This window comes from Nerophis lumbriciformis, linkage group LG33, assembly GCF_033978685.3.
Source record: "Nerophis lumbriciformis linkage group LG33, RoL_Nlum_v2.1, whole genome shotgun sequence".
Classification (NCBI taxonomy): domain Eukaryota; kingdom Metazoa; phylum Chordata; class Actinopteri; order Syngnathiformes; family Syngnathidae; genus Nerophis; species Nerophis lumbriciformis.
In genome coordinates, this window is record NC_084580.2 from 20,568,952 (window position 1) to 20,590,000 (window position 21,049).

Below are 21,049 nucleotides of genomic sequence, written 5' to 3' on the forward strand. Positions count from 1 at the left end.
GTACTGTACTGTGCAACCTACTAATAAAAGCTTCAATCAATCAATCAAACATACAGCTAGCATAAATTGCATGTTAGCATCGATTAGCCTGCAGTCATGCCGTGACCAAATATGTCTGATTAGCGCTCCACACAAGTCAATAACGTCAACAAAGCTCACCTTTGTGGATACACGCACAGCATAAAACGTTTGATGGACAAATAGAGACAAAGAAGGAGTGGCATAAAACACGTCTTTCTGTGGCAGCATCAAGGAAAGTTGTACATGTAAACAAACTACGGTGCGTTCAAGGACGTTCAATGAAGCATGTTTAATGTAAACAGTGGAATTTCCAACAAATAGGAAGGTTCGTGTCATGTTTGTCCTCCTACAGAAACCATATTAAAACAAAACTTTTTTTTTTTCCCCTCATCTTTTTCCATTTTCATACATTTTTGGAAAAAGCTCCAGGGAGCCAGTAGGGCGGCGCTAAAGATCCGCTTGTGGCTTGAAAGCCGCGTGTTGCAAAACCCCGGGTTAACTAAAGTGAGAATTTGAACAAAATGTATCTTAATTTTAGGAAGTGGGGACAGACAACAAATGCTATTTTTCCCAAATTTGGCCCGCCGTGTAATTTCACTTGGCCCTTGAGGCGATATCAAATTAACACTAGAGCTGTCCCGCCGAGTATATACAGCGGCGGTGCCGCGGTAACACTGCATTCACCGCTAATTCTCATACTTGCCAACCCTCCCGTGAGACTCCCAAATTTTATTTCCCCTCCCGAAAATTGTCACGTCCGCTTTTCATCCAGTCCGAGTGCTGGCCCAGTCACATATTATGTACGGCTTTCGCACGCACACACAAGTGAATACCCATCATACTTAGTCAACGGCGATACAGGTTACACTGAGGGTTTCTGTAAAAACAAATTTAACACTGTTACAAATACACGCCACACTGTGAACCCACACCAAACAAGAATAACAAACACATTTCGGAAGAACATCCGCACTGTAACACAACATAAACACGACAGAACAAATACTCAGAACCCTTTACAGCACTAACTCTTCCGGGACGCTACAAGGTATGTGTGTGGGGGGGTTTGGTGGTAGCGGGAGTGTATTTTGTAGTGTCCCGGAAGAGGTTCTGGGTATTTGTTCTGTTGTGTTTATGTTGTCTTATGGTGCAGATGTTCTCCCGAAATGTGTTTGTCATTCTTGTTTGGTGTGGGTTCACAGTGTGGCGTTTATTTCGAAAACTGTTAAAGTTGTTTATACGGCCACCTTCAGTGTAACCTGTATCGCTGTCGATTAAGTATGCGTTGCATTCACATGTACAGGTAAAAGCCAGTAAATTAGAATATTTTGAAAAACTTGATTTATTTCAGTAATTGCATTCAAAAGGTGTAACTTGTACATTATATGTATTCATTGCACACAGACTGATGCATTCAAATGTTTATTTCATTTAATTTTGATGATTTGAAGTGGCAACAAATGAAAATCCAACATTCCGTGTGTCACAAAATTAGAATATTACTTAAGGCTAATACAAAAAAGGGATTTTTAGAAATGTTGGCCAACTGAAAAGTATGAAAATGAAAAATATGAGCATGTACAATACTCAATACTTGGTTGGAGCTCCTTTTGCCTCAATTACTGCGTTAATGCGGCGTGGCATGGAGTCGATGAGTTTCTGGCACTGCTCAGGTGTTATGAGAGCCCAGGTTGCTCTGATAGTGGCCTTCAACTCTTCTGCGTTTTTGGGTCTGGCATTCTGCATCTTCCTTTTCACAATACCCCACAGATTTTCTATGGGGCTAAGGTCAGGGGAGTTGGCGGGCCAATTTAGAACAGAAATACCATGGTCCGTAAACCAGGCACGGGTAGATTTTGCGCTGTGTGCAGGCGCCAAGTCCTGTTGGAACTTGAAATCTCCATCTCCATAGAGCAGGTCAGCAGCAGGAAGCATGAAGTGCTCTAAAACTTGCTGGTAGACGGCTGCGTTGACCCTGGATCTCAGGAAACAGAGTGGACCGACACCAGCAGATGACATGGCACCCCAAACCATAACCCAACCATGCAAATTTTGCATTTCCTTTGGAAATCGAGGTCCCAGAGTCTGGAGGAAGACAGGAGAGGCACAGGATCCACGTTGCCTGAAGTCTAGTGTAAAGTTTCCACCATCAGTGATGGTTTGGGGTGCCATGTCATCTGCTGGTGTCGGTCCACTCTGTTTCCTGAGATCCAGGGTCAACGCAGCAGTCTACCAGCAAGTTTTAGAGCACTTCATGCTTCCTGCTGCTGACCTGCTCTATGGAGATGGAGATTTCAAGTTCCAACAGGACTTGGCGCCTGCACACAGCGCAAAATCTACCCGTGCCTGGTTTACGGACCATGGTATTTCTGTTCTAAATTGGCCCGCCAACTCCCCTGACCTTAGCCCCATAGAAAATCTGTGGGGTATTGTGAAAAGGAAGATGCAGAATGCCAGACCCAAAAACGCAGAAGAGTTGAAGGCCACTATCAGAGCAACCTGGGCTCTCATAACACCTGAGCAGTGCCAGAAACTCATCGACTCCATGCCACGCCGCATTAACGCAGTAATTGAGGCAAAAGGAGCTCCAACCAAGTATTGAGTATTGTACATGCTCATATTTTTCATTTTCATACTTTTCAGTTGGCCAACATTTCTAAAAATCCCTTTTTTGTATTAGCCTTAAGTAATATTCTAATTTTGTGACACACGGAATTTTGGATTTTCATTTGTTGCCACTTCAAATCATCAAAATTAAATGAAATAAACATTTGAATGCATCAGTCTGTGTGCAATGAATAAATATAATGTACAAGTTACACCTTTTGAATGCAATTACTGAAATAAATCAAGTTTTTCAAAATATTCTAATTTACTGGCTTTTACCTGTATTAAAACAAAACTTTTTTTTTTTCCCTCATCTTTTTCCATTTTCATACATTTTTGAAAAAGCTCCAGGGAGCCAGTAGGGCGGCGCTAAAGATCCGCTTGTGGCTTGAAAGCCGCGCTTTGCCGACCCCCGGGTTAACTAAAGTGAGAATTTGAACAAAATGTATCTTAATTTTAGGAAGTGGGGACAGACAACAAATGCTATTTTTCCCAAATTTGGCCCGCCGTGTAATTTCACTTGGCCCTTGAGGCGATATCAAATTAACACTAGAGCTGTCCCGCCGAGTATATACAGCGGCGGTGCCGCGGTAACACTGCATTCACCGCTAATTCTCATACTTGCCAACCCTCCCGGGAGACTCCCAAATTTCAGTGCCCCTCCCGAAAATTGTCACGTCCGCTTTTCATCCAGTCCAACGAGTGCTGGCCCAGTCACATATCATGTGCGGCTTTCGCACGCACACACAAGTGAATACCCATCATACTTAGTCAACAGCGATACAGGTTACACTGAGGGTTTCTGTAAAAACAAATTTAACACTGTTACAAATATACGCCACACTGTGAACCCACACCAAACAAGAATAACAAACACATTTCGGGAGAACATCCGCACCGTAGCACAACATAAACACGACAGAACAAATACTCAGAACCCTTTACAGCACTAACTCTTCCGGGACGCTACAAGGTATGTGTGTGGGGGGGGGGGTTTGGTGGTAGCGGGGGTGTATTTTGTAGTGTCCCGGAAGAGGTTCTGGGTATTTGTTCTGTTGTGTTTATGTTGTCTTACGGTGCAGATGTTCTCCCGAAATGTGTTTGTCATTCTTGTTTGGTGTGGGTTCACAGTGTGGCATTTATTTCGAAAAGTGTTAAAGTTGTTTATACGGCCACCTTCAGTGTAACCTGTATCGCTGTCGATTAAGTATGCATTGCATTCTCATGTATGTGCGTTCACAAGCCGCACATATCTTGTGACTGGGCCGGCACGTTGTTAGAATGAATGAAAAGCGGACGTGACGACAGCTGGTAGATCACGTTAAAGGCAGTGCCTTTAAGGCACGCCCCCAAGATTGTGGTCCGGGTGGAATACGAGATATAATGACTGATAAACACCTACGTTCGATAATGAAGGTTGCCTCAGCCCAAAGCCTGAGCCCCGACATGAATGAACTAGCATCCAAGAAAAGATGCCAGGTATCTGGCTTGGGCACATCAGATTAGATCAGTGTGTTGCAAACTGAGCAGTTTAAAGTCCTGAATGGTTGGTTTATTCATTGTTATTTTATTTTTAAATTTATTAGCCTGTGGAAAAAGTTAATGTTGATATTTACCCCAGAAGGCTGCAAATAGAAAAGAGGAATTACATTTTTATTTAAATTGTATTTCATATGCCATTGATATTTTTTAATTATTATTATTATTATTATTTGAAACTCGATTTTGCATGTCACTATAAAGTTATATAAGCCTTGCTTGTTCAATATTCAATGTAAAACTTGTTTGAGTCCCTATTAAAAGGTTAATTTGTTCAACCTTGGCCCGCGGCTTTGTTCAGTTTTACATTTTGGCCCACTCTGTATTTGACTTTGACACCCCTGGTCTAAAATAATATTTTAAAGTGTATTTATTAAATATTCAAAACTTTGAGGAGAAAAAACGTATTTGCCATTTTTCTCTCCAAAATTGCGATTCGATTTGCAATTTTTATGCTTTATATGTATAAAGACACAAAACTGCGAAAATAAGTGAAGCAAGACATGTTACTTTTAGACTGTCAATCAACATATTCTTCTGTCAAGGTGCCACTCAATACAACAGTATGCAATAATTTACTTTCAGAAATATTTGTCTTTATGCACACAGACTCAGTAGTAGAAGTAGAATTGTCTCCCATCAACTTATATATATCAATATGATATTAATATATATGCATATATTAGTAAATATACAAACACAAATGTGATATACAAATAATTAAATCATTTGTATAAATAAACACGTATTTGTAAATATATTTTTGAGATTTGAAAATATATACAAATACAATTTATAAATGTAAAAATGTGACATACAAATAAATCAAGAATTTGTATATATAAACATGTATTTGTAAATATATTTTTGAGATTTGAATATAAATATGCTTGATTTTGTATTTGTATTTGTATTGAATTTGCATACGTGAATCGCTTTTTTTGCTTTTGTGTCGATGAAACATTCCTCCCACAAACCAGATGCACAAATAAATGTGACCTACACACTCCCCGGAACAACCAGCAGAGGGCACTGCAGCCAGAGTATTATATGCATTATATGTAAAATGCCCGGAGTTCTCTGCACAAAAACAATCCACGTCTTTACAGCGAGAACGCACAACGGGCCTGAGCTAGCTAACGTTAGCATTGTATTACCTAATGCTAATTTATGCAGTTAGTCTGAAAGACCGTGCTAGCTGCATATTTTATTGTATCAATGCCGTTTAATGACCTTGTCCCGATGTAGATACTGATCTCTTATCAGGCTGCAGTGCCCTCTGCTGGTTGTTCAGGGGAGTGTGTAGGTCACATTTATTTGTGCATCTGGTTTGTGGGAGGAATGTCTCATCGACACAAAAGCAAAAAAAAAGCGATCCACGTATGCAAATTCAATACAAAATCAAGCATATTTATATTCAAATCTCAAAAATATGTTTACAAATTATTGATTTATTTGTATGTCACATTTTTATATTTACACACTTTATTAGTACCGTATTTTTCGGAGTATAAGTCGCACCGGAGTATAAGTCGCACCTGCCGAAAATGCATAATAAAGAAGGAAAAAAAACATATATAAATCGCACTGGAGCCCGGCCAAACTATGAAAAAATAAACTGCGACTTATAGTCCGAAAAATACGGTATATATTTTCAAATCTCAAAAATATATTTGCATTTACATTACATACATTTACATCCCGCTCTTAAACTGAAGAAAAAATTATAAAAACTATACATGGTTTATAATGTAATCATAATATATAATAATTATGCAAGTAACCATTTAAAAAAATATCAACTTATTTCTCATTACTGTATAGTTGTTTACCATTGTACTGTAATTTTAAGTTAAATAACTTTGTTGTCCTAAATAAAAAAATGAACTAATCTCTGTAAGCAAAAATTTAACTAAATATTGAACTACGTCGGGCTGTCTTTTTTTGTTGCCATCAATCTCGCTCGTTCGTCCGTGTTGATGGGCTCATATTGCCCATATGGGTTGAAGCTGAAATTTCCCACAACGGGGACATTTTGCTTTGTAATCGTATTTTATCCTTTTTAATTGTTATTTTACTTTGCGTAATTTCTCCCTAGTGAGTCACAAGTAGGCAGGTGATGTCCCTGAATCCTGTGTGTTGTAAGCGAGCGGCCGCCAAGATGAAGATTGTGAATGACTAAAAAGATATCTCACTCTGTGTACCGATTTGTTGGCGTGGCCCATGTACTGTACTCATTTCTCCAAAGTAACTCTCATCAATGTCAATTTATCATGCTTTCAAGTTGCGTGACTCGCCTAATTGTTGATTCCTGCGTCTCCTAGGGAAGTACGAGAGTCACACCAGAGTGCACACGGGGGAGAAACCCTTCCAGTGTGACGTCTGTCTCCAGTGCTACTCCACCAAGTCCAACTTGACCGTTCACAAAAAGAAACACGCCAGCGACGCGCCCTTCCAGAAGAAAGAACACAAGTGTCCTTTTTGTAATAAACTCCACGCCAGCAAGAAAACGCTGGCGAAGCACGTCAGGAGGTGAGACACAGAGAACATCTCTTTTTCCTTTTAATGTAGGTAGTAAACTTTGTGTATTACTTAGAGATGGAAATCGGAAATTGGTTCTTCTCCAGAAATGGCTTCTAGTGTATCAATTCCTTGGAATTGCTCACCAATTTTTCAAATGATTCACTTACACTGCAAAAAGTCAGTGTTCACGTCCGCTTTCCCACAATATAAACAGCGTGCCTGCCCAATCACGTTATAACTGTAAAATGATCGAGGGCGAGTTCTTGGTTTCTTATGTGGGTTTATTGTTAGGCAGTTTCATTAACGTCCTCCCAGCGCGGCAACAACACACAACAGCAGTCACGTTTTCGTCTACCGTAAAGCAGTTCGTCTGCCGTAAAAAGCAATGTTGTGACACTCTTAAACAGGGCAATACTGCCATCGACAATAACATCTACGACTTTTAGAGAGTGCAGTGCACAACTGCGCACACAACAAGGAGACGAAGCAGAATGTATCATCAGAGTGGGTGTTCAGCATGGTTAGAAAAATAGTGACAGAATAGAACAAGGATGGACAATTCAACCCTTAACTCAACAATGAGTAGATGAGTGTTATGTGTGTGTATATGTGTAAATCAGGGGTGCTCATTACGTCGATCGCGAGCTACCGGTTGATCTCGGAGGGTGTGTCAGTCGATCACCAGCCAGGCATTAAAAAAATAGTCCTAAAAATGAGCGATCATAAATCTTCACTATGACGTCACTTTCGTCACTTGATTGACATTCACGGCACCCGAGGGTCTTCTGAGATGACGCTGGCTGCTGCCAGCTCATTAAAATTACCGACTGGAAGGCGAGAAACACTTTATTTCAACAGACTCTGGCGCCGTACCTGTTGTCAAAACTCCAAAGACCGACTGCACAGTTGCACAGTTGCGCTAACAAAACAAGATTCTCAGAAAGCTGGCGTGCACAAGCTACCAAGCTACGGAGTTTGCCGACAATGTATTTCTTGTAAAGTGTATACAAAGGAGTACGGAAGCTGGACAAATAAGATGCCAAAAACCAACCAACCACTTTTTTCAAGAAATACTGTAAACCGTATTTTTCTGACTCTAAGTCGCAGTTTTTTTCATAGTTTGCGACTTATACTCAGGAGCGACTTATGTGTGAAATTATTAACACATTACCGTAAAATATCAAATGATATTATTTATCTCATTCACGTAAGAGACTAGACGTATAAGATTTCATGGGATTTAGCGATTAGGAGTGACAGATTGTTTGGTAAACGTATAGCATGTTCTATATGTTATAGTTATTTGAATGACTCTTACCATAATATGTTACGTTAACATACCAGTTGGTTATTTATGCCTCATATAACGTACACTTATTCAGCCTGTTGTTCACTATTCTTTATTTATTTTAAATTGCCTTTCAAATGTCTATTCTACATTTCCCCAAAAAATGTGACTTATACTCCAGTGCGACTTATATATGTTTTTTTCCTTCTTTATTATGCATTTTCGGCCGGTGCGACTTATACTCCGGAGCGACTTATACTCCGAAAAATACGGTACTTTCTATTCTATTCTATTCTATAAAAAACATAATTCTCTTATATTATTTTTATTATTTACCCCACCTTCCGCCCAAATGCAGCTGGGATAGGCTCCAGCACCCTCACGACCCCGAGAAGGACAAGTGGTAGAAGATGGATGGATGGGCGAGCTAATCCACCCGTTTGTTGTCTTTTTTTCCAAACAAGAAATGAAAGTAGAATCGGAACCGGAAAAATCTTTATAAATTCCCATCCCTAGTATTGCCTCCTAAAAGTCCTACTATACTGTCCATATGACTAAGGCATTTGGTTTATCCATCCATTTGTCCATTTTCTACCGTTTGTACAAGATATGTCCGATAATATCGGACTGCCGATAAATGCTTTAAAATGTAATATCGGAAATTATCGGTATCGGTTTCAAAAAGTAAAATGTATAACTTTTTAAAACGCTGCTGTACGGAGCGGTACACGGACGTAGGGAGAAGTACAGAGCAGTTGCGTCTCCCAGTCATACTTGCCAACCCTCCCGATTTTCCCGGGAGACTCCCGAATTTCAGTGCCCCTCCTGAAAATCTCCCGGGGCAACCATTCTCCCGATTTCCACTCAGACAACAATATTGGGGGCGTGCCTTTAAAGCACTGCCTTTGCGTGCCGGCACAACCACAAAATGACTACGGCTTTTCACACACACAAGTGAATGCAAACATACTTGGTCAACAGCCATACAGGTCACACTGAGGGTGGCCGTATGAACAACTTTAACACTGTTACAAATATGCGCCACACTGTGAACCCACACCAAACACATTTCGGGAGAACATCCGCACCGTAACACAACATAAATACAACAGAACAAATACCCAGAATCCCTTGCAGCACTAACTCTTACGGGACGCTACAATATACCCCTCCCCCACCTCAACCCAGCCCACCTCAACCTCCTCATGCTCTCTCAGGGAGAGCTTACCCCAAATTCCAAGCTGCTGTTTTGAGGCATGTTAAAAAAAAATAATGCACTTTGTGACTTCAATAACAAATATGGCAGTGTCATGTTGGCATTTTTTTTCCATAACTTGAGTTGATTTATTTTGGAAAACCTTGTTACATTGTTTAATGCATCCAGCGGGGCATCACAACAAAATTAGGCATAATAATGTGTTAATTCCACGACTGTATATATCCGTATCGGTTGATATCGGAATCGGTAATTAAGAGTTGGACAATATCGGATATCGGCAAAAAAGCCATTATCGGACATCTCTAGTTTGTACCTTTCGGTGTCACGGGGGTGCCGGAGCCAATCCCAGCTGTACTCGGGCGGGAAGCGGGGTACACCCTGGACAAGTCTCCACCTCACCGCAGATAGACAGACAACATTCACACTCACATACACGCACCAGGACCAATTTAGTGTTGCCAATCAACCTATCCCCAGGTGCATGTTTTTGGAGATGGTGAGAACCCACGCAGTCACAGGGAGAGCATGCAAACTCCACTCAGAAAGACCCGTAGCCTGGGAATCGAACTCAGGACCTTCTACTGTACTGCCCATGTGGTTTAAGTTAAAGTTAAAGTACCAATGATTGCCACACACACACACACTAGGTGTGGTGAAATTGGTCCTCTGCATTTGACCCATCCCCTTGTTCACCCCCTGGGAGGTGAGGGGAGTAGTGAGCATCAGCGATGGCCACGCCCGGGAATAATTTTTGGTCATTTAACCCCCAATTCCAACCCTTGATGTTGAGTGCAAAGTAGGGAGTTAATGGGTGCTATTTTTTTGGTCTTTAGTATGACTCAGCCGGGGATTGAACTCACAACTTACCGATCTCAGGGCGGACACTCTAACCACTAGGCCACTGAGTAGGTTTATTAGCAATTGTATTACATTTTTAATAAAAAAAAAAAAAAAAAAGGTTCATCTTTTATCTTGAACTCCTTTGTCCAGGTTCCACCCAGACCATCTCCAAGAGTTTCTCAGCAAGAGGAAGAAGAAAAGTGAAGGCTGGAAGTGTGCTGTGAGATCCCATCTCCTTTTTTTTTTCTCAAAATTCACAACACTCAGTATCAACCATTGCCCTGATCAAAATGTTCACCGCTCCTTTCTTCAGATTTGTATGAAGACTTTTTCCCGCAGGCCTCACTTGCAGGAACACATGATCCTGCACACACAAGACCGGCCATTCAAATGCTCTTTCTGTGACGAGCACTTCAAGTCCAGGTTTGCCAGGCTTAAGCACCATGAAAAGTTCCACTTAGGTGAGCAGTATAGGGCGAATTATTCTTTTGTCATACAAACCCCAAAACCAGTGAAGTTGGCATGTTGTGTAAATGGTAAATAAAAACAGAATACAATGATTTGCAAATCCAACTGAGAAACTTAATTTTTTTTCTGCAAATAATCATTAACTTAGAATTCAATGGCAGCAACACATTGCAAAAAAGTTGTCACAGGGGCATTTTTACCACTGTGTTACATGGCCTTTCCTTTTAACAACACTCAGTAAACGTTTGGGAACTGAGGAGACCAATTTTTGAAGATTTTCAGGTGGAATTCTTTCCCATTCTTGCTTGATGTACAGCTTAAGTTGTTCAACAGTCCGGGGGTCTCCGTTGTGGTATTTTAGGCTTCATAATGCGCCACACATTTTCAATGGGAGACAAGTCTGGACTACAGGCAGGCCAGTCTAGTACCCGCACTCTTTTACTATGAAGCCACGTTGATGTAACACGTGGCTTGGCATTGTCTTGCTGAAATAAGCAGGGGCGTCCATGGTAACGTTGCTTGGATGGCAACATAAGTTACTCCAAAACCTGTATGTACCTTTCAGCTTTAATGGTGCCTTCACAGATGTGTAAGTTACCCATGTCTTGGGCACTAATACACCCCCATGCCATCACAGATGCTGGCTTTTCAACTTTGCGCCTATAACAATCCGGATGGTTCTTTTCCACTTTGGTCCGGAGGACACGACGTCCGCAGTTTCCAAAAACAATTTGAAATGTGGACTCGTCAGACCACAGAACACTTTTCCACTTTGCATCAGTCCATCTTAGATGAGCTCGGGCCCAGCGAAGCCGGCGGCGTCTCTGGGTGTTGTTGATAAATGGCTTTCGCTTTGCATAGTAAAGTTAAAGTTAAAGTTAAAGTACCAATGATTGTCACACACACACTAGGTGTGGCGAAATTATTCTCTGCATTTGACCCATCACCCTTGATCACCCCCTGGGAGGTGAGGGGAGCAGTTTGGTGATTTAACCCCCAATTCCAACCCTTGATGCTGAGTGCCAAGCAGGGAGGTAATGGGTCCCATTTTTTATAGTCTTTGGTATGACTCGGCCGGGATTTGAACTCCCAACCTACCGATCTCAGGACGGACACTCTAACCACTAGGCCACTGAGTAGTAGAGTTTTAACTTTCACTTACAGATGTAGCGATAAACTGTAGTTACTGACAGTGGTTTTCTGACGTGTTCCTGAGCACATGTGGTGATATCCTTTACACGATGATGTCGCTTTTTGATGCAGTACCACCTGAGGGATCGAAAGTCACGGGCTTTCCGCTTACGTGCAGTGATTTCTCCAGATTCTCTGAACCGTTTGATGATATTACGGACCGTAGATGGTGAAATCCCTAAATTCCTTGCAACAAACAGCTCGTTGAGAAATGTTCTTAAACTGTTCGAACAATCGCCCCTTCCTTGTTTGTGAAAGACTGAGCATTTCATGGAAGTTGCTTTTATACCCAATCATGGCACCCACCTGTTCCCAGTTAGCCTGTTCACCTGTGGTATGTTTGAAGTGTTTGATGAGCATTCCTCAACTTTCTCAGTTTTTTTGCCACTTGTGCCAGCTTTTTTGAAACATGTTGCAGGCATCAGATTCCAAATGAGCTAATATTTGCAATAAATAACGTTTCTCAGGTCGAACTTTAAGTATCTTGTATTTACAGTCTATTCAATTGAATATAGGTTGAAAAGGATTTGCAAATCATTGTATTCTGTTTTTATTTACCATTTACACAACGTGCCAACTTCAATGGTTTTGGGTTTTGTAATATTATTTACTTCTTTATTCAACTTTAGCTTGACTCAAATTTGACTGCACTTAAATATGGTGACTAATTGTGTGAACATACAAACCCCGTTTCCATATGAGTTGGGAAATTGTGTTAGATGTAAATATAAACGGATATAAGGATTTGCAAATCATTTTCAACCCATATTCAGTTGAATATGCTACAAAGACAACATATTTGATGTTCAAACTGATAAACTTTAGAATTTGATGCCAGCAACACGTGACAAAGATGTTGGGAAAGGTGGCAATAAATACTGATAAAGTTGAGGAATGCTCATCAAACACTTATTTGGAACATCCCACAGGTGTGCAGGCTAATTGGGAACAGGTGGGTGCCATGATTGGGTATAAAAACAGCTTCCCAAAAAATGCTCAGTCTTTCACAAGAAAGGATGGGGCGAGGTACACCCCTTTGTCCACAACTGCGTGAGCAAATAGTCAAACAGTTTAAGAACAACGTTTCTCAAAGTGCAATTGTAAGAAATTTAGGGATTTCGGTCCATAATATCATCAAAAGGTTCAGAAAATCTGGAGAAATCACTCCACATAAGCGGCATGGCCGGAAACCAACATTGAATGACCGTGACTTCGATCCCTCAGACGGCACTGTATCAAAAACCAACATCAATCTCTAAAAGATATCACCACATGGGCTCAGGAACACTTCAGAAAACCACTGTCACTAAATACAGTTGGTCGCTACATCTGTAAGTGCAAGTTAAAGCTCTACTGTGCAAAGCGAAAGCCATTTATCAACAACACCCAGAAACGCCGCCGGCTTCTCTGGGCCCGAGATCATCTAAGATGGACTGATGCAAAGTGGAAAAGTGTTCTGTGGTCTGACGAGTCCACATTTCAAATTGTTTTTGGAAATATTCGACATTGTGTCATCCGGACCAAAGGGGAAGCGAACCATCCAGACTGTTATCGACGCAAAGTTCAAAAGTCAGCATCTGTGATGGTATGGGGGTGCATTAATGCCCAAGGCATGGGTAACTTACACATCTGTGAAGGCACCAGTAATGCTAAAAGGTACATACAGGTTTTGGAACAACATATGCTGCCATCTAATCGCCGTCTTTTTCATGGACGCCCCTGCTTATTTCAGCAAGACAATGCCAAGCCACATTCAGAACGTGTTACAACAGCGTGGCTTCGTAAAAAATGAGTGCGGGTACTTTCCTGGCCCGCCTGCAGTCCAGACCTGTCTCCCATCGAAAATGTGTGGCGCATTATGAAGCGTAAAATACGACAGCGGAGACCCCCGGACTGTTGAACGACTGAAGCTCTACATAAAACAAGAATGGGAACGAATTCCACTTTCAAAGCTTCAACAATTAGTTTCCTCTTCCCAATCGTTTATTGAGTGTTGTTAAAAGAAAAGGTGATGTAACACAGTGGTGAACATGCCCTTTCCCAACTACTTTGGCATGTGTTGCAGCCATGAAATTCTAAGTTAATTATTATTAAGTTTATGAGTTTGAACATCAAATATCTTGTCTTTGTAGTGCATTCAATTGAATATGGGTTGAAAAGGATTTGCAAATCATTGTATTCCGTTTATATTTACATCTAACACAATTTCCCAACTCATATGGAAACGGGGTTTGTACAATGGAACCCCTATCTTCACAGAATTATAAACATTATTAACTCTTTAATGCATACGCTTGAGTCTTAATGTCAAAGTTGTGCATCAGTTGCTACAGGCAGGCCAGTCTGTCGGTTCATTTGTGTCATTATGCGGTATGGCGTAGTGGGTAGAGCGGCTGTGCCAGAAACCTGAGGGTCGCATGTTCCTCTTGATATCCAAAATCGCTGCCGTTGTGTCCTTGGGCAGGACACTTCACCCTTGTCCCCGGTGCCGCTCACACTGGTGAATGAATGATGAATGAATGATAGGTGGTGGTCGGAGGGGCCGTAGGCGCAAACTGGCAGCCTCGCAGCTGTGGCTACAAATGTAGCTTACCACCACCAGGTGTGAATGAATGATGGGTTACCACTTCTCTGTGAGCGCTTTGAGTATCTAACAATAGAAAAAGGGCGATATAAAATCTAATCCATTATTATTATTATTATTACACAACGATTTTTAGCTGACACATTAGGTATATTTCCACAAAGTATCGGTATTGGAATCGTATCGCCAGTAGCAGCCTTAATTTTCCTTGGTATCGGATGGGAAAGAAAATCAGTGGTATCTTACATCCCTATTTCAGACTAAAAACAATGTTAATAAAGTTATTAACTTCACACATTTTTTTTGTAAGTTGATCAATATTTCTTTCTTTCTTTTTTCGTTTTATTTATTCTTAATAACCCAGCTATACCTTGGGGCGGTATAGCTCGGTTGGTAGAGTGGCCGTGCCAGCAACTTGAGGGTTCCAGGTTCGATCTACCATCCTAGTCACTGCCGTCGTGTCCTTGGGCAAGACATTTTACCCACCTGCTCCCAGTGCCACCCACACTGGTTTAAATGTCACTTAGATATTGGGTTTCACTATGTCAGGGGTCGGCAACCCGCGGCTCCGGAGCCGCATGCGGCTCTTTGATCACTCTGATGCGGCTCAGCAGCTTACTTGCTGAACCCCTCAATTTTCCCGCGAGACTTCCGGATTTCAGTGCCTCTTGCAGAAAACTCCCGGGATTAATATTCACCGATTTTTCACCCTTACAGCTATAATAAGGGCGTGCCATGATGGTACAATATTTGGCGCCCTCTACAATCTGTATTAACAACGTGCCAGCCAAACACTTGTTATACAGTATACATCTTCTGCATGCACACGTGCGTGACAGCAATGCATACTTGGTCAACAGCCACACAGGTTACACTGACGGTGACCATATAAAACAACTTTAACACTCTTACTAATAATGCGCCACACTTTGAACCAAAACCAAACAAGAATGACAAACACATTTTGGGAGAACATCTGCACCTTAACACAACATAAACACAACAGAACAAACACCCAGAATCCCATGCAGCCCTGACTCTTCCAAGCCTGCTCCCTCACACTTCAACCCCCCCCCCCCCCCCCCCCTCTCTCTCTGTGGGTCGGTTGAGGTGGGCGGGGTTTGGTAGCGGGGGTGTATAATGTAGCCCGGAAGAGTTAGGGCTGCATGGGATTCTGGGTATTTGTCCTGTTGTGTTTATGTTGTTACGGTGCAGATGTTCTCCCGAAATGTGTTTGTCATTCTTGTTTGGTGTGGGTTCACAGTGTGGCGCATTATTAGTAAGAGTGTAAAAGTTTTTTTTTTATACCGCGATCGTCAGTGTGACCTGTGTGGTTGTTGACCAAGTATGCCTTGCTGTCACCTACGTGAGCAAGCGGAAGCCCCATTCAACATGAGGCTGATCAGGCACGCTGATTGTAGTGGGAGCTACATTCATGTAACAACACACAACAACAGCAGTCAAGTCTTCGTCTACCGTAAAGCAGTTCGTCTGCCGTAAACAGCAATGTTGTGACACTTTTAAACAGGACAATACTGCCATCTACTGTACATGCATATGTGACCCACCCATAATGTGTCACATTTTTGTGTTGATTTATTTATTTTATTTTGTGGTTTGAATTTCGTTTTTGGAGCTGTCATTACACATTTATCAGTATTCACATTGGTCAGTAGGGCGTTTCTTCCCAATTGAATGCTATCACCTGCAGACCGGAAGTGTCTCGTCATTCTGATGAGCGCGACCAGTCTGTGAACAATTGAAACGTCCTGTGTGCTTTTTCCTCCTGTATAACAGGTTAGTTTTGGTGAATCAACTCACTGAATAATATCCATGTGATCTTTATAAGTTTAAGTACACATTCTGATGGCGGAGCCTAACTCTAAAGTGTTTGTGAGTTGTAGTTTGTATTTGTGAATGAATCCAGTGCACAGCTGCAGTAATCAATACAAAAAGGCGACGTGAGTGCGCAATGTTTATATAGGAACTTCTGATCCTAATTCAGACTCCCAAATTAGAGCTCCCGTTTTCTTGTTGATTTTATAATGTATATTTGTATAATGTGTGTGTTCTGAGGGTGGCAGAGGGGTTAGTGCATCTGCCTCACAATACGAAGGTCCTGAGTAGTCTTGGGTTCAATCCCGGGCTCGGGATCTTTCTGTGTGGAGTTTGCATGTTCTCCCCGTGACTGCGTGGGTTCCCTCCGGGTACTCCGGCTTCCTCCCACCTCCAAATACATGCACCTGGGGATAGGTTGATTGGCAACACTAAATTGGCCCTAGTGTGTGAATGTGAGTGTGAATGTTGTCTGTCTATCTGTGTTGGCCCTGCGATGAGGTGGCGACTTGTCCAGGGTGTACCCCGCCTTCCGCCCGATTGTAGCTGAGATAGGCTCCAGCGACCCCAAAAGGGAATAAGCGGTAGAAAATGGATGGATGGATGGTGTGTGTTCTGAAATAGTGACAGAGAATAGAACAAGGATGGACAATTCAACCCTTAACTCAACAATGAGTAGATGAGTGTTATGTGTGTGTATATGTGTAAATAAATGAACACTGAAATTCAAGTATTTATTTTATTTATTTATATATATATATATATATATATATATATATGTAATAAAAAAAAAAAAAAAAAAAAAAAAAAAATATATATATAGCTAGAACTCACTGAAAGTCAAGTATTTCTTATATATATATATCTTAACCACGCCCCCCGCCCCCACCTCAAGGTTGGCAAGTATGGTTGCAGGGCAGTTACACATTTTTTAGCCAAATGCAGCCCCCAAGTAATAAAGTTTGGACACCCCTATTGTGAACAAATGCAAAACCTTATTCGGCTTGATTTTTCTCTTTCAAGGACCTTTTCCGTGTGAGTTCTGCGGCCGACAGTTCAACGACACCGGCAACAGAAAGAGGCACATCGAATGCACGCATGAAGGGAAGCGAAAGTGGACATGCTTTGTTTGTGGCAAAGCAGTAAGGGAAAGGTCTGCATTTACATCTCCATCATTTTCCCTTCATCTGACTCCTCCCATTGAAAAGTTGACTTTCCCCCCCCCCCCTCTCAGGACAACCTTGAAGGAGCACATGCGCATCCACAGCGGCGAGAAGCCTCACTTGTGTAGCATCTGTGGACAGAGTTTCCGCCATGGCAGCTCCTATAGGTAAGACGAGGAGATTTCGGTTCTGAAACGGCCGTTTCCTTTCAATGCTACTCTTGTGCAGGCTTCACCTGAGAGTCCACCATGATGACAAGCGCTACGAGTGTGATCAATGTGGGAAGACTTTCATACGCCATGATCACCTGACCAAACATCAGAAAATTCACTCTGGTATAGTAGTTTGACTCCCGATCGCGTTACCATCATAGTACTCTTTGTATGAAAATGCAGTATTTTCAATACCTACAACTAGAGATGCCCGATAATAACGGACTGCCGATATTATCGGCCGATAAATGCTTGAAAATGTAATATCGTAAATTATCGGTATCTGTTTCAAAAAGTTCAATTTATGACTGTGTACGGTAGAGATGCGCGGATAGGCAATTATTTCATCCGCAACCGCATCACAAAAGTCGTCAACCATCCGCCATCCACCCGAACTAATATTTAATCAAAACCGCACCCGCCCGCCATCCGCCACCCGCCCGTTGTTATATATCTAATATAGACGATGCAAGGCATTAGTGAGGTTATAAAGCTTTTGCCTGTTAAAGAAAGGAGACTGATCCAATGGAGCAGAGACATTCAATGCGTGCCACGCTGTCACGGCCCAGACGCACACCAGTGCGCAATCATCTGGGAGCCGCGCTGAGCGCACCTCCAAGCACACTCGCGCCACTCAAACTGCTGCAGGCAGCTGCGTTCTATCTTGTTTTAACATCCTGTGGCACTCTTCTGGGATCACGGCGGACGAAACTGCTCATGCTCAGGGTGTTTGTGGAGGTTTGGGGTTTTGCACAAATGTGATGCACCATGTTAGATGTCCCGGTTTTGTGACAGTCGTAGACATAAACAGCGTCGCAGCTCTTGCAAAGCACGTAGCCAGCATTACTATCATCCTGATTTACAACCTCATAAAAACGAGTCCACGCTGAACTTTTCTGGCCTTTTTTCCCCCTGGTCTTTAGTATTCCCTTTTTTAGTTTGTCGCGTACCACGTTTGCTGCCGGCGTTGCCATCTCTTTTTTTTTTCTTCTTCTGTTGTGGCATGCTGCAGGTGCCTGCTCGTTTTTCGTATGTGGGTAACAACATTTAACTATGTATAAATATTTCCAAATTGGTTTAACTGCCTGAATCTATTTAAAATCAATTTTTTTTTTATTTCAACCGCCCGACCCGACCCGCGGATAAAATTAAAAAAAATTGTATTTCAACCGCCCGACCCGCGGATAATCCGCGGATAATCCGCGGATAATCCGCGGACTCCGCGGTTGTGTCCGCAAACCGCGCATCTCTAGTGTACGGAGTGGTACACGGACGTAGGGAGAAGTACTGAGCGCCATAAACCTTAAAGGCCTACTGAAATGCGATTTTCTTATTTAAACGGGGATAGCAGGTCCATTTTATGTGTCATACTTGATCATTTCGCGATATTGCCATATTTTTGCTGAAAGGATTTAGTAGAGAACATGCACGATAAAGTTCGCAACTTTTGGTCGCTGATAAAAAAGCCTTGCCTGTACTGGAAGTAGCAGACGAGTAGCGCCTCACATCTGCACATTGTTTACAATCATGGCCACCAGCAGCGAGAGCAATTCGGACCAAGAAAGCGACGATTTCCCCATTAATTTGAGCGAGGATGAAAGATTCGTGGATGAGGAAAGTGAGAGTGAAGGACTAGAGGGCAGTGGGAGCGATTCAGATAGGGAAGATGCTGTGAGAGGCGGGTGGGACCTGATATTCTGCTGGGAATGACTAAAACAGTAAATAAACACAAAACATATATATACTCTATTAGCCACAACTTAACCAGGCTTATATTTAATATGCCACAAATTAATCCCGCATAACAAACACCTCCCCCCTCCCGTCCATATAACCCGCCAATACAACTCAAACACCTGCACAACACACTCAATCCCACAGCCCAAAGTACCGTTCACCTCCCCAAAGTTCATACAGCACATATATTTCCCCAAAGTCCCCAAAGTTACGTACGTGACATGCACATAGCGGCACGCACGTACGGGCAAGCGATCAAATGTTTGGAAGCCGCAGCTGCATGCGTACTCACGGTACCGCGTCTGCGCATCCAACTCAAAGTCCTCCTGGTAAGAGTCTCTGTTCTCCCAGTTCTCCACAGGAGAAGCTTGACTGTCATCTTTCGGGAATGTAAACAATGAAACACCGGCTGTGTTTGTGTTGCTGCAGCCGCCCACAATACACCGCTTCCCACCTACAGCTTTCTTCTTTGCTGTCTCCATTGTTCATTGAACTAATTGCAAAAGATTCACCAACACAGATGTCCAGAATACTGTGGAATTTTGCGATGAAAACAGACGACTTAATAGCTGGCCACCATGCTGTCCCAAAATGTCCTCCACAATCTGTGACGTCACGCGCAGACGTCATCATACCGAGACAATTTCAGCAGGATATTTCACGCGAAATTTAAAATTGCACTTTAGTAAACTAACCCGGCCGTATTGGCATGTGTTGCAATGTTAAGATTTCATCATTGATATATAAACTATCAGACTGCGTGGTCGGTAGTAGTGGGTTTCAGTAGGCCTTTAAAGGCACTGCCTTTGCGTGCCGGCCCAATCACATAATATCTACGGCTTTTCACACACACAAGTGAATGCAATTCATACTTGGTCAACAGCCATACAGGTCACACTGAGGGTGGCCGTATAAACAACTTTAACACGGTTACAAATATGTGCCACACTGAACCCACACCAAACAAGAATGACAAACACATTCTGGGAGAACATCCGCACCGTAACACAACATAAACACAACAGAACAAATACCCAGAAGCCCTCGCACATGCTTGTTTTCATTCAGAAAAATCTACCTCTCACACGTGATGACAAGGAGAAAAAGAATTAGCCCACTCTTTGAGCTTCATCTGTTGCACAAATAGACTAATAGTCTGGACTGAGTGAAGCTGTTTTATTTATGTTTTGTGCCCTTTTCCCCCCATGCACTTTAAAGGATGGCTGTGTTTTCTACTAGTCTAGACTGAAGCAGTTTTATTAATGTTCATGCACTTTAAAGGATGGCTGTGTTATCTACTAGTCTAGACTGAAGCAGTTTTTTTTATTTTTGTGCCTTTCTTGTTTTTATTTGCACATTTTTGTTACTCATACAAATACGTTAAGAACAGGGCAGATTGAGCCCAGTTTATGGTATACCGGTACTCTGGACTGAAGCTGTGTGCCTTCATTGTTTTTGTAGCTGTTGTTTTAAAGGCATGTTTTAAAAAAAAAATTTAAAAATAGGCACTTTGTGAAAGTCAAAGTACAGTTTTTCCCATAGTTGTAGTGGGTATCAGGATTATTTCAGGGAGAGCATATCCCACATTCCAAGCTGCTGTTTTGAGGCATGTTAAAAAAAATAATGCACTTTGTGACTTCAATAATAAATATGGCAGTGCCATGTTGGCATTTCTTTCCGTAACTTGAGTTGATTTATTTTGGAAAACCTTATTACATTGTTTAATGCATCCAGCGGAGTGTTGGAATAATTGTTTGTAAGTTATCACAAAAGAAACGTGGTATTGTGGGTGCTGTCTTTGGAGGCCTAACAAGAGAAAGA

General features: G+C 42.0%; 1 protein-coding gene across 1 annotated transcript in view; it reads left to right on the forward strand.

Moving 5' to 3' along the window:
• Positions 1-21,049, forward strand: part of zbtb41 (zinc finger and BTB domain containing 41) — a 49,346-nt gene that overhangs the window by 18,384 nt on the left and 9,913 nt on the right. Inside the window, exons 3-8 of the mRNA XM_061928669.2 lie at positions 6,492-6,699; positions 10,188-10,257; positions 10,351-10,498; positions 17,140-17,269; positions 17,351-17,446; positions 17,508-17,614. Coding sequence (XP_061784653.1) covers positions 6,492-6,699; positions 10,188-10,257; positions 10,351-10,498; positions 17,140-17,269; positions 17,351-17,446; positions 17,508-17,614 — 759 coding nt within the window. The remainder of the gene's footprint in view (positions 1-6,491; positions 6,700-10,187; positions 10,258-10,350; positions 10,499-17,139; positions 17,270-17,350; positions 17,447-17,507; positions 17,615-21,049) is intronic.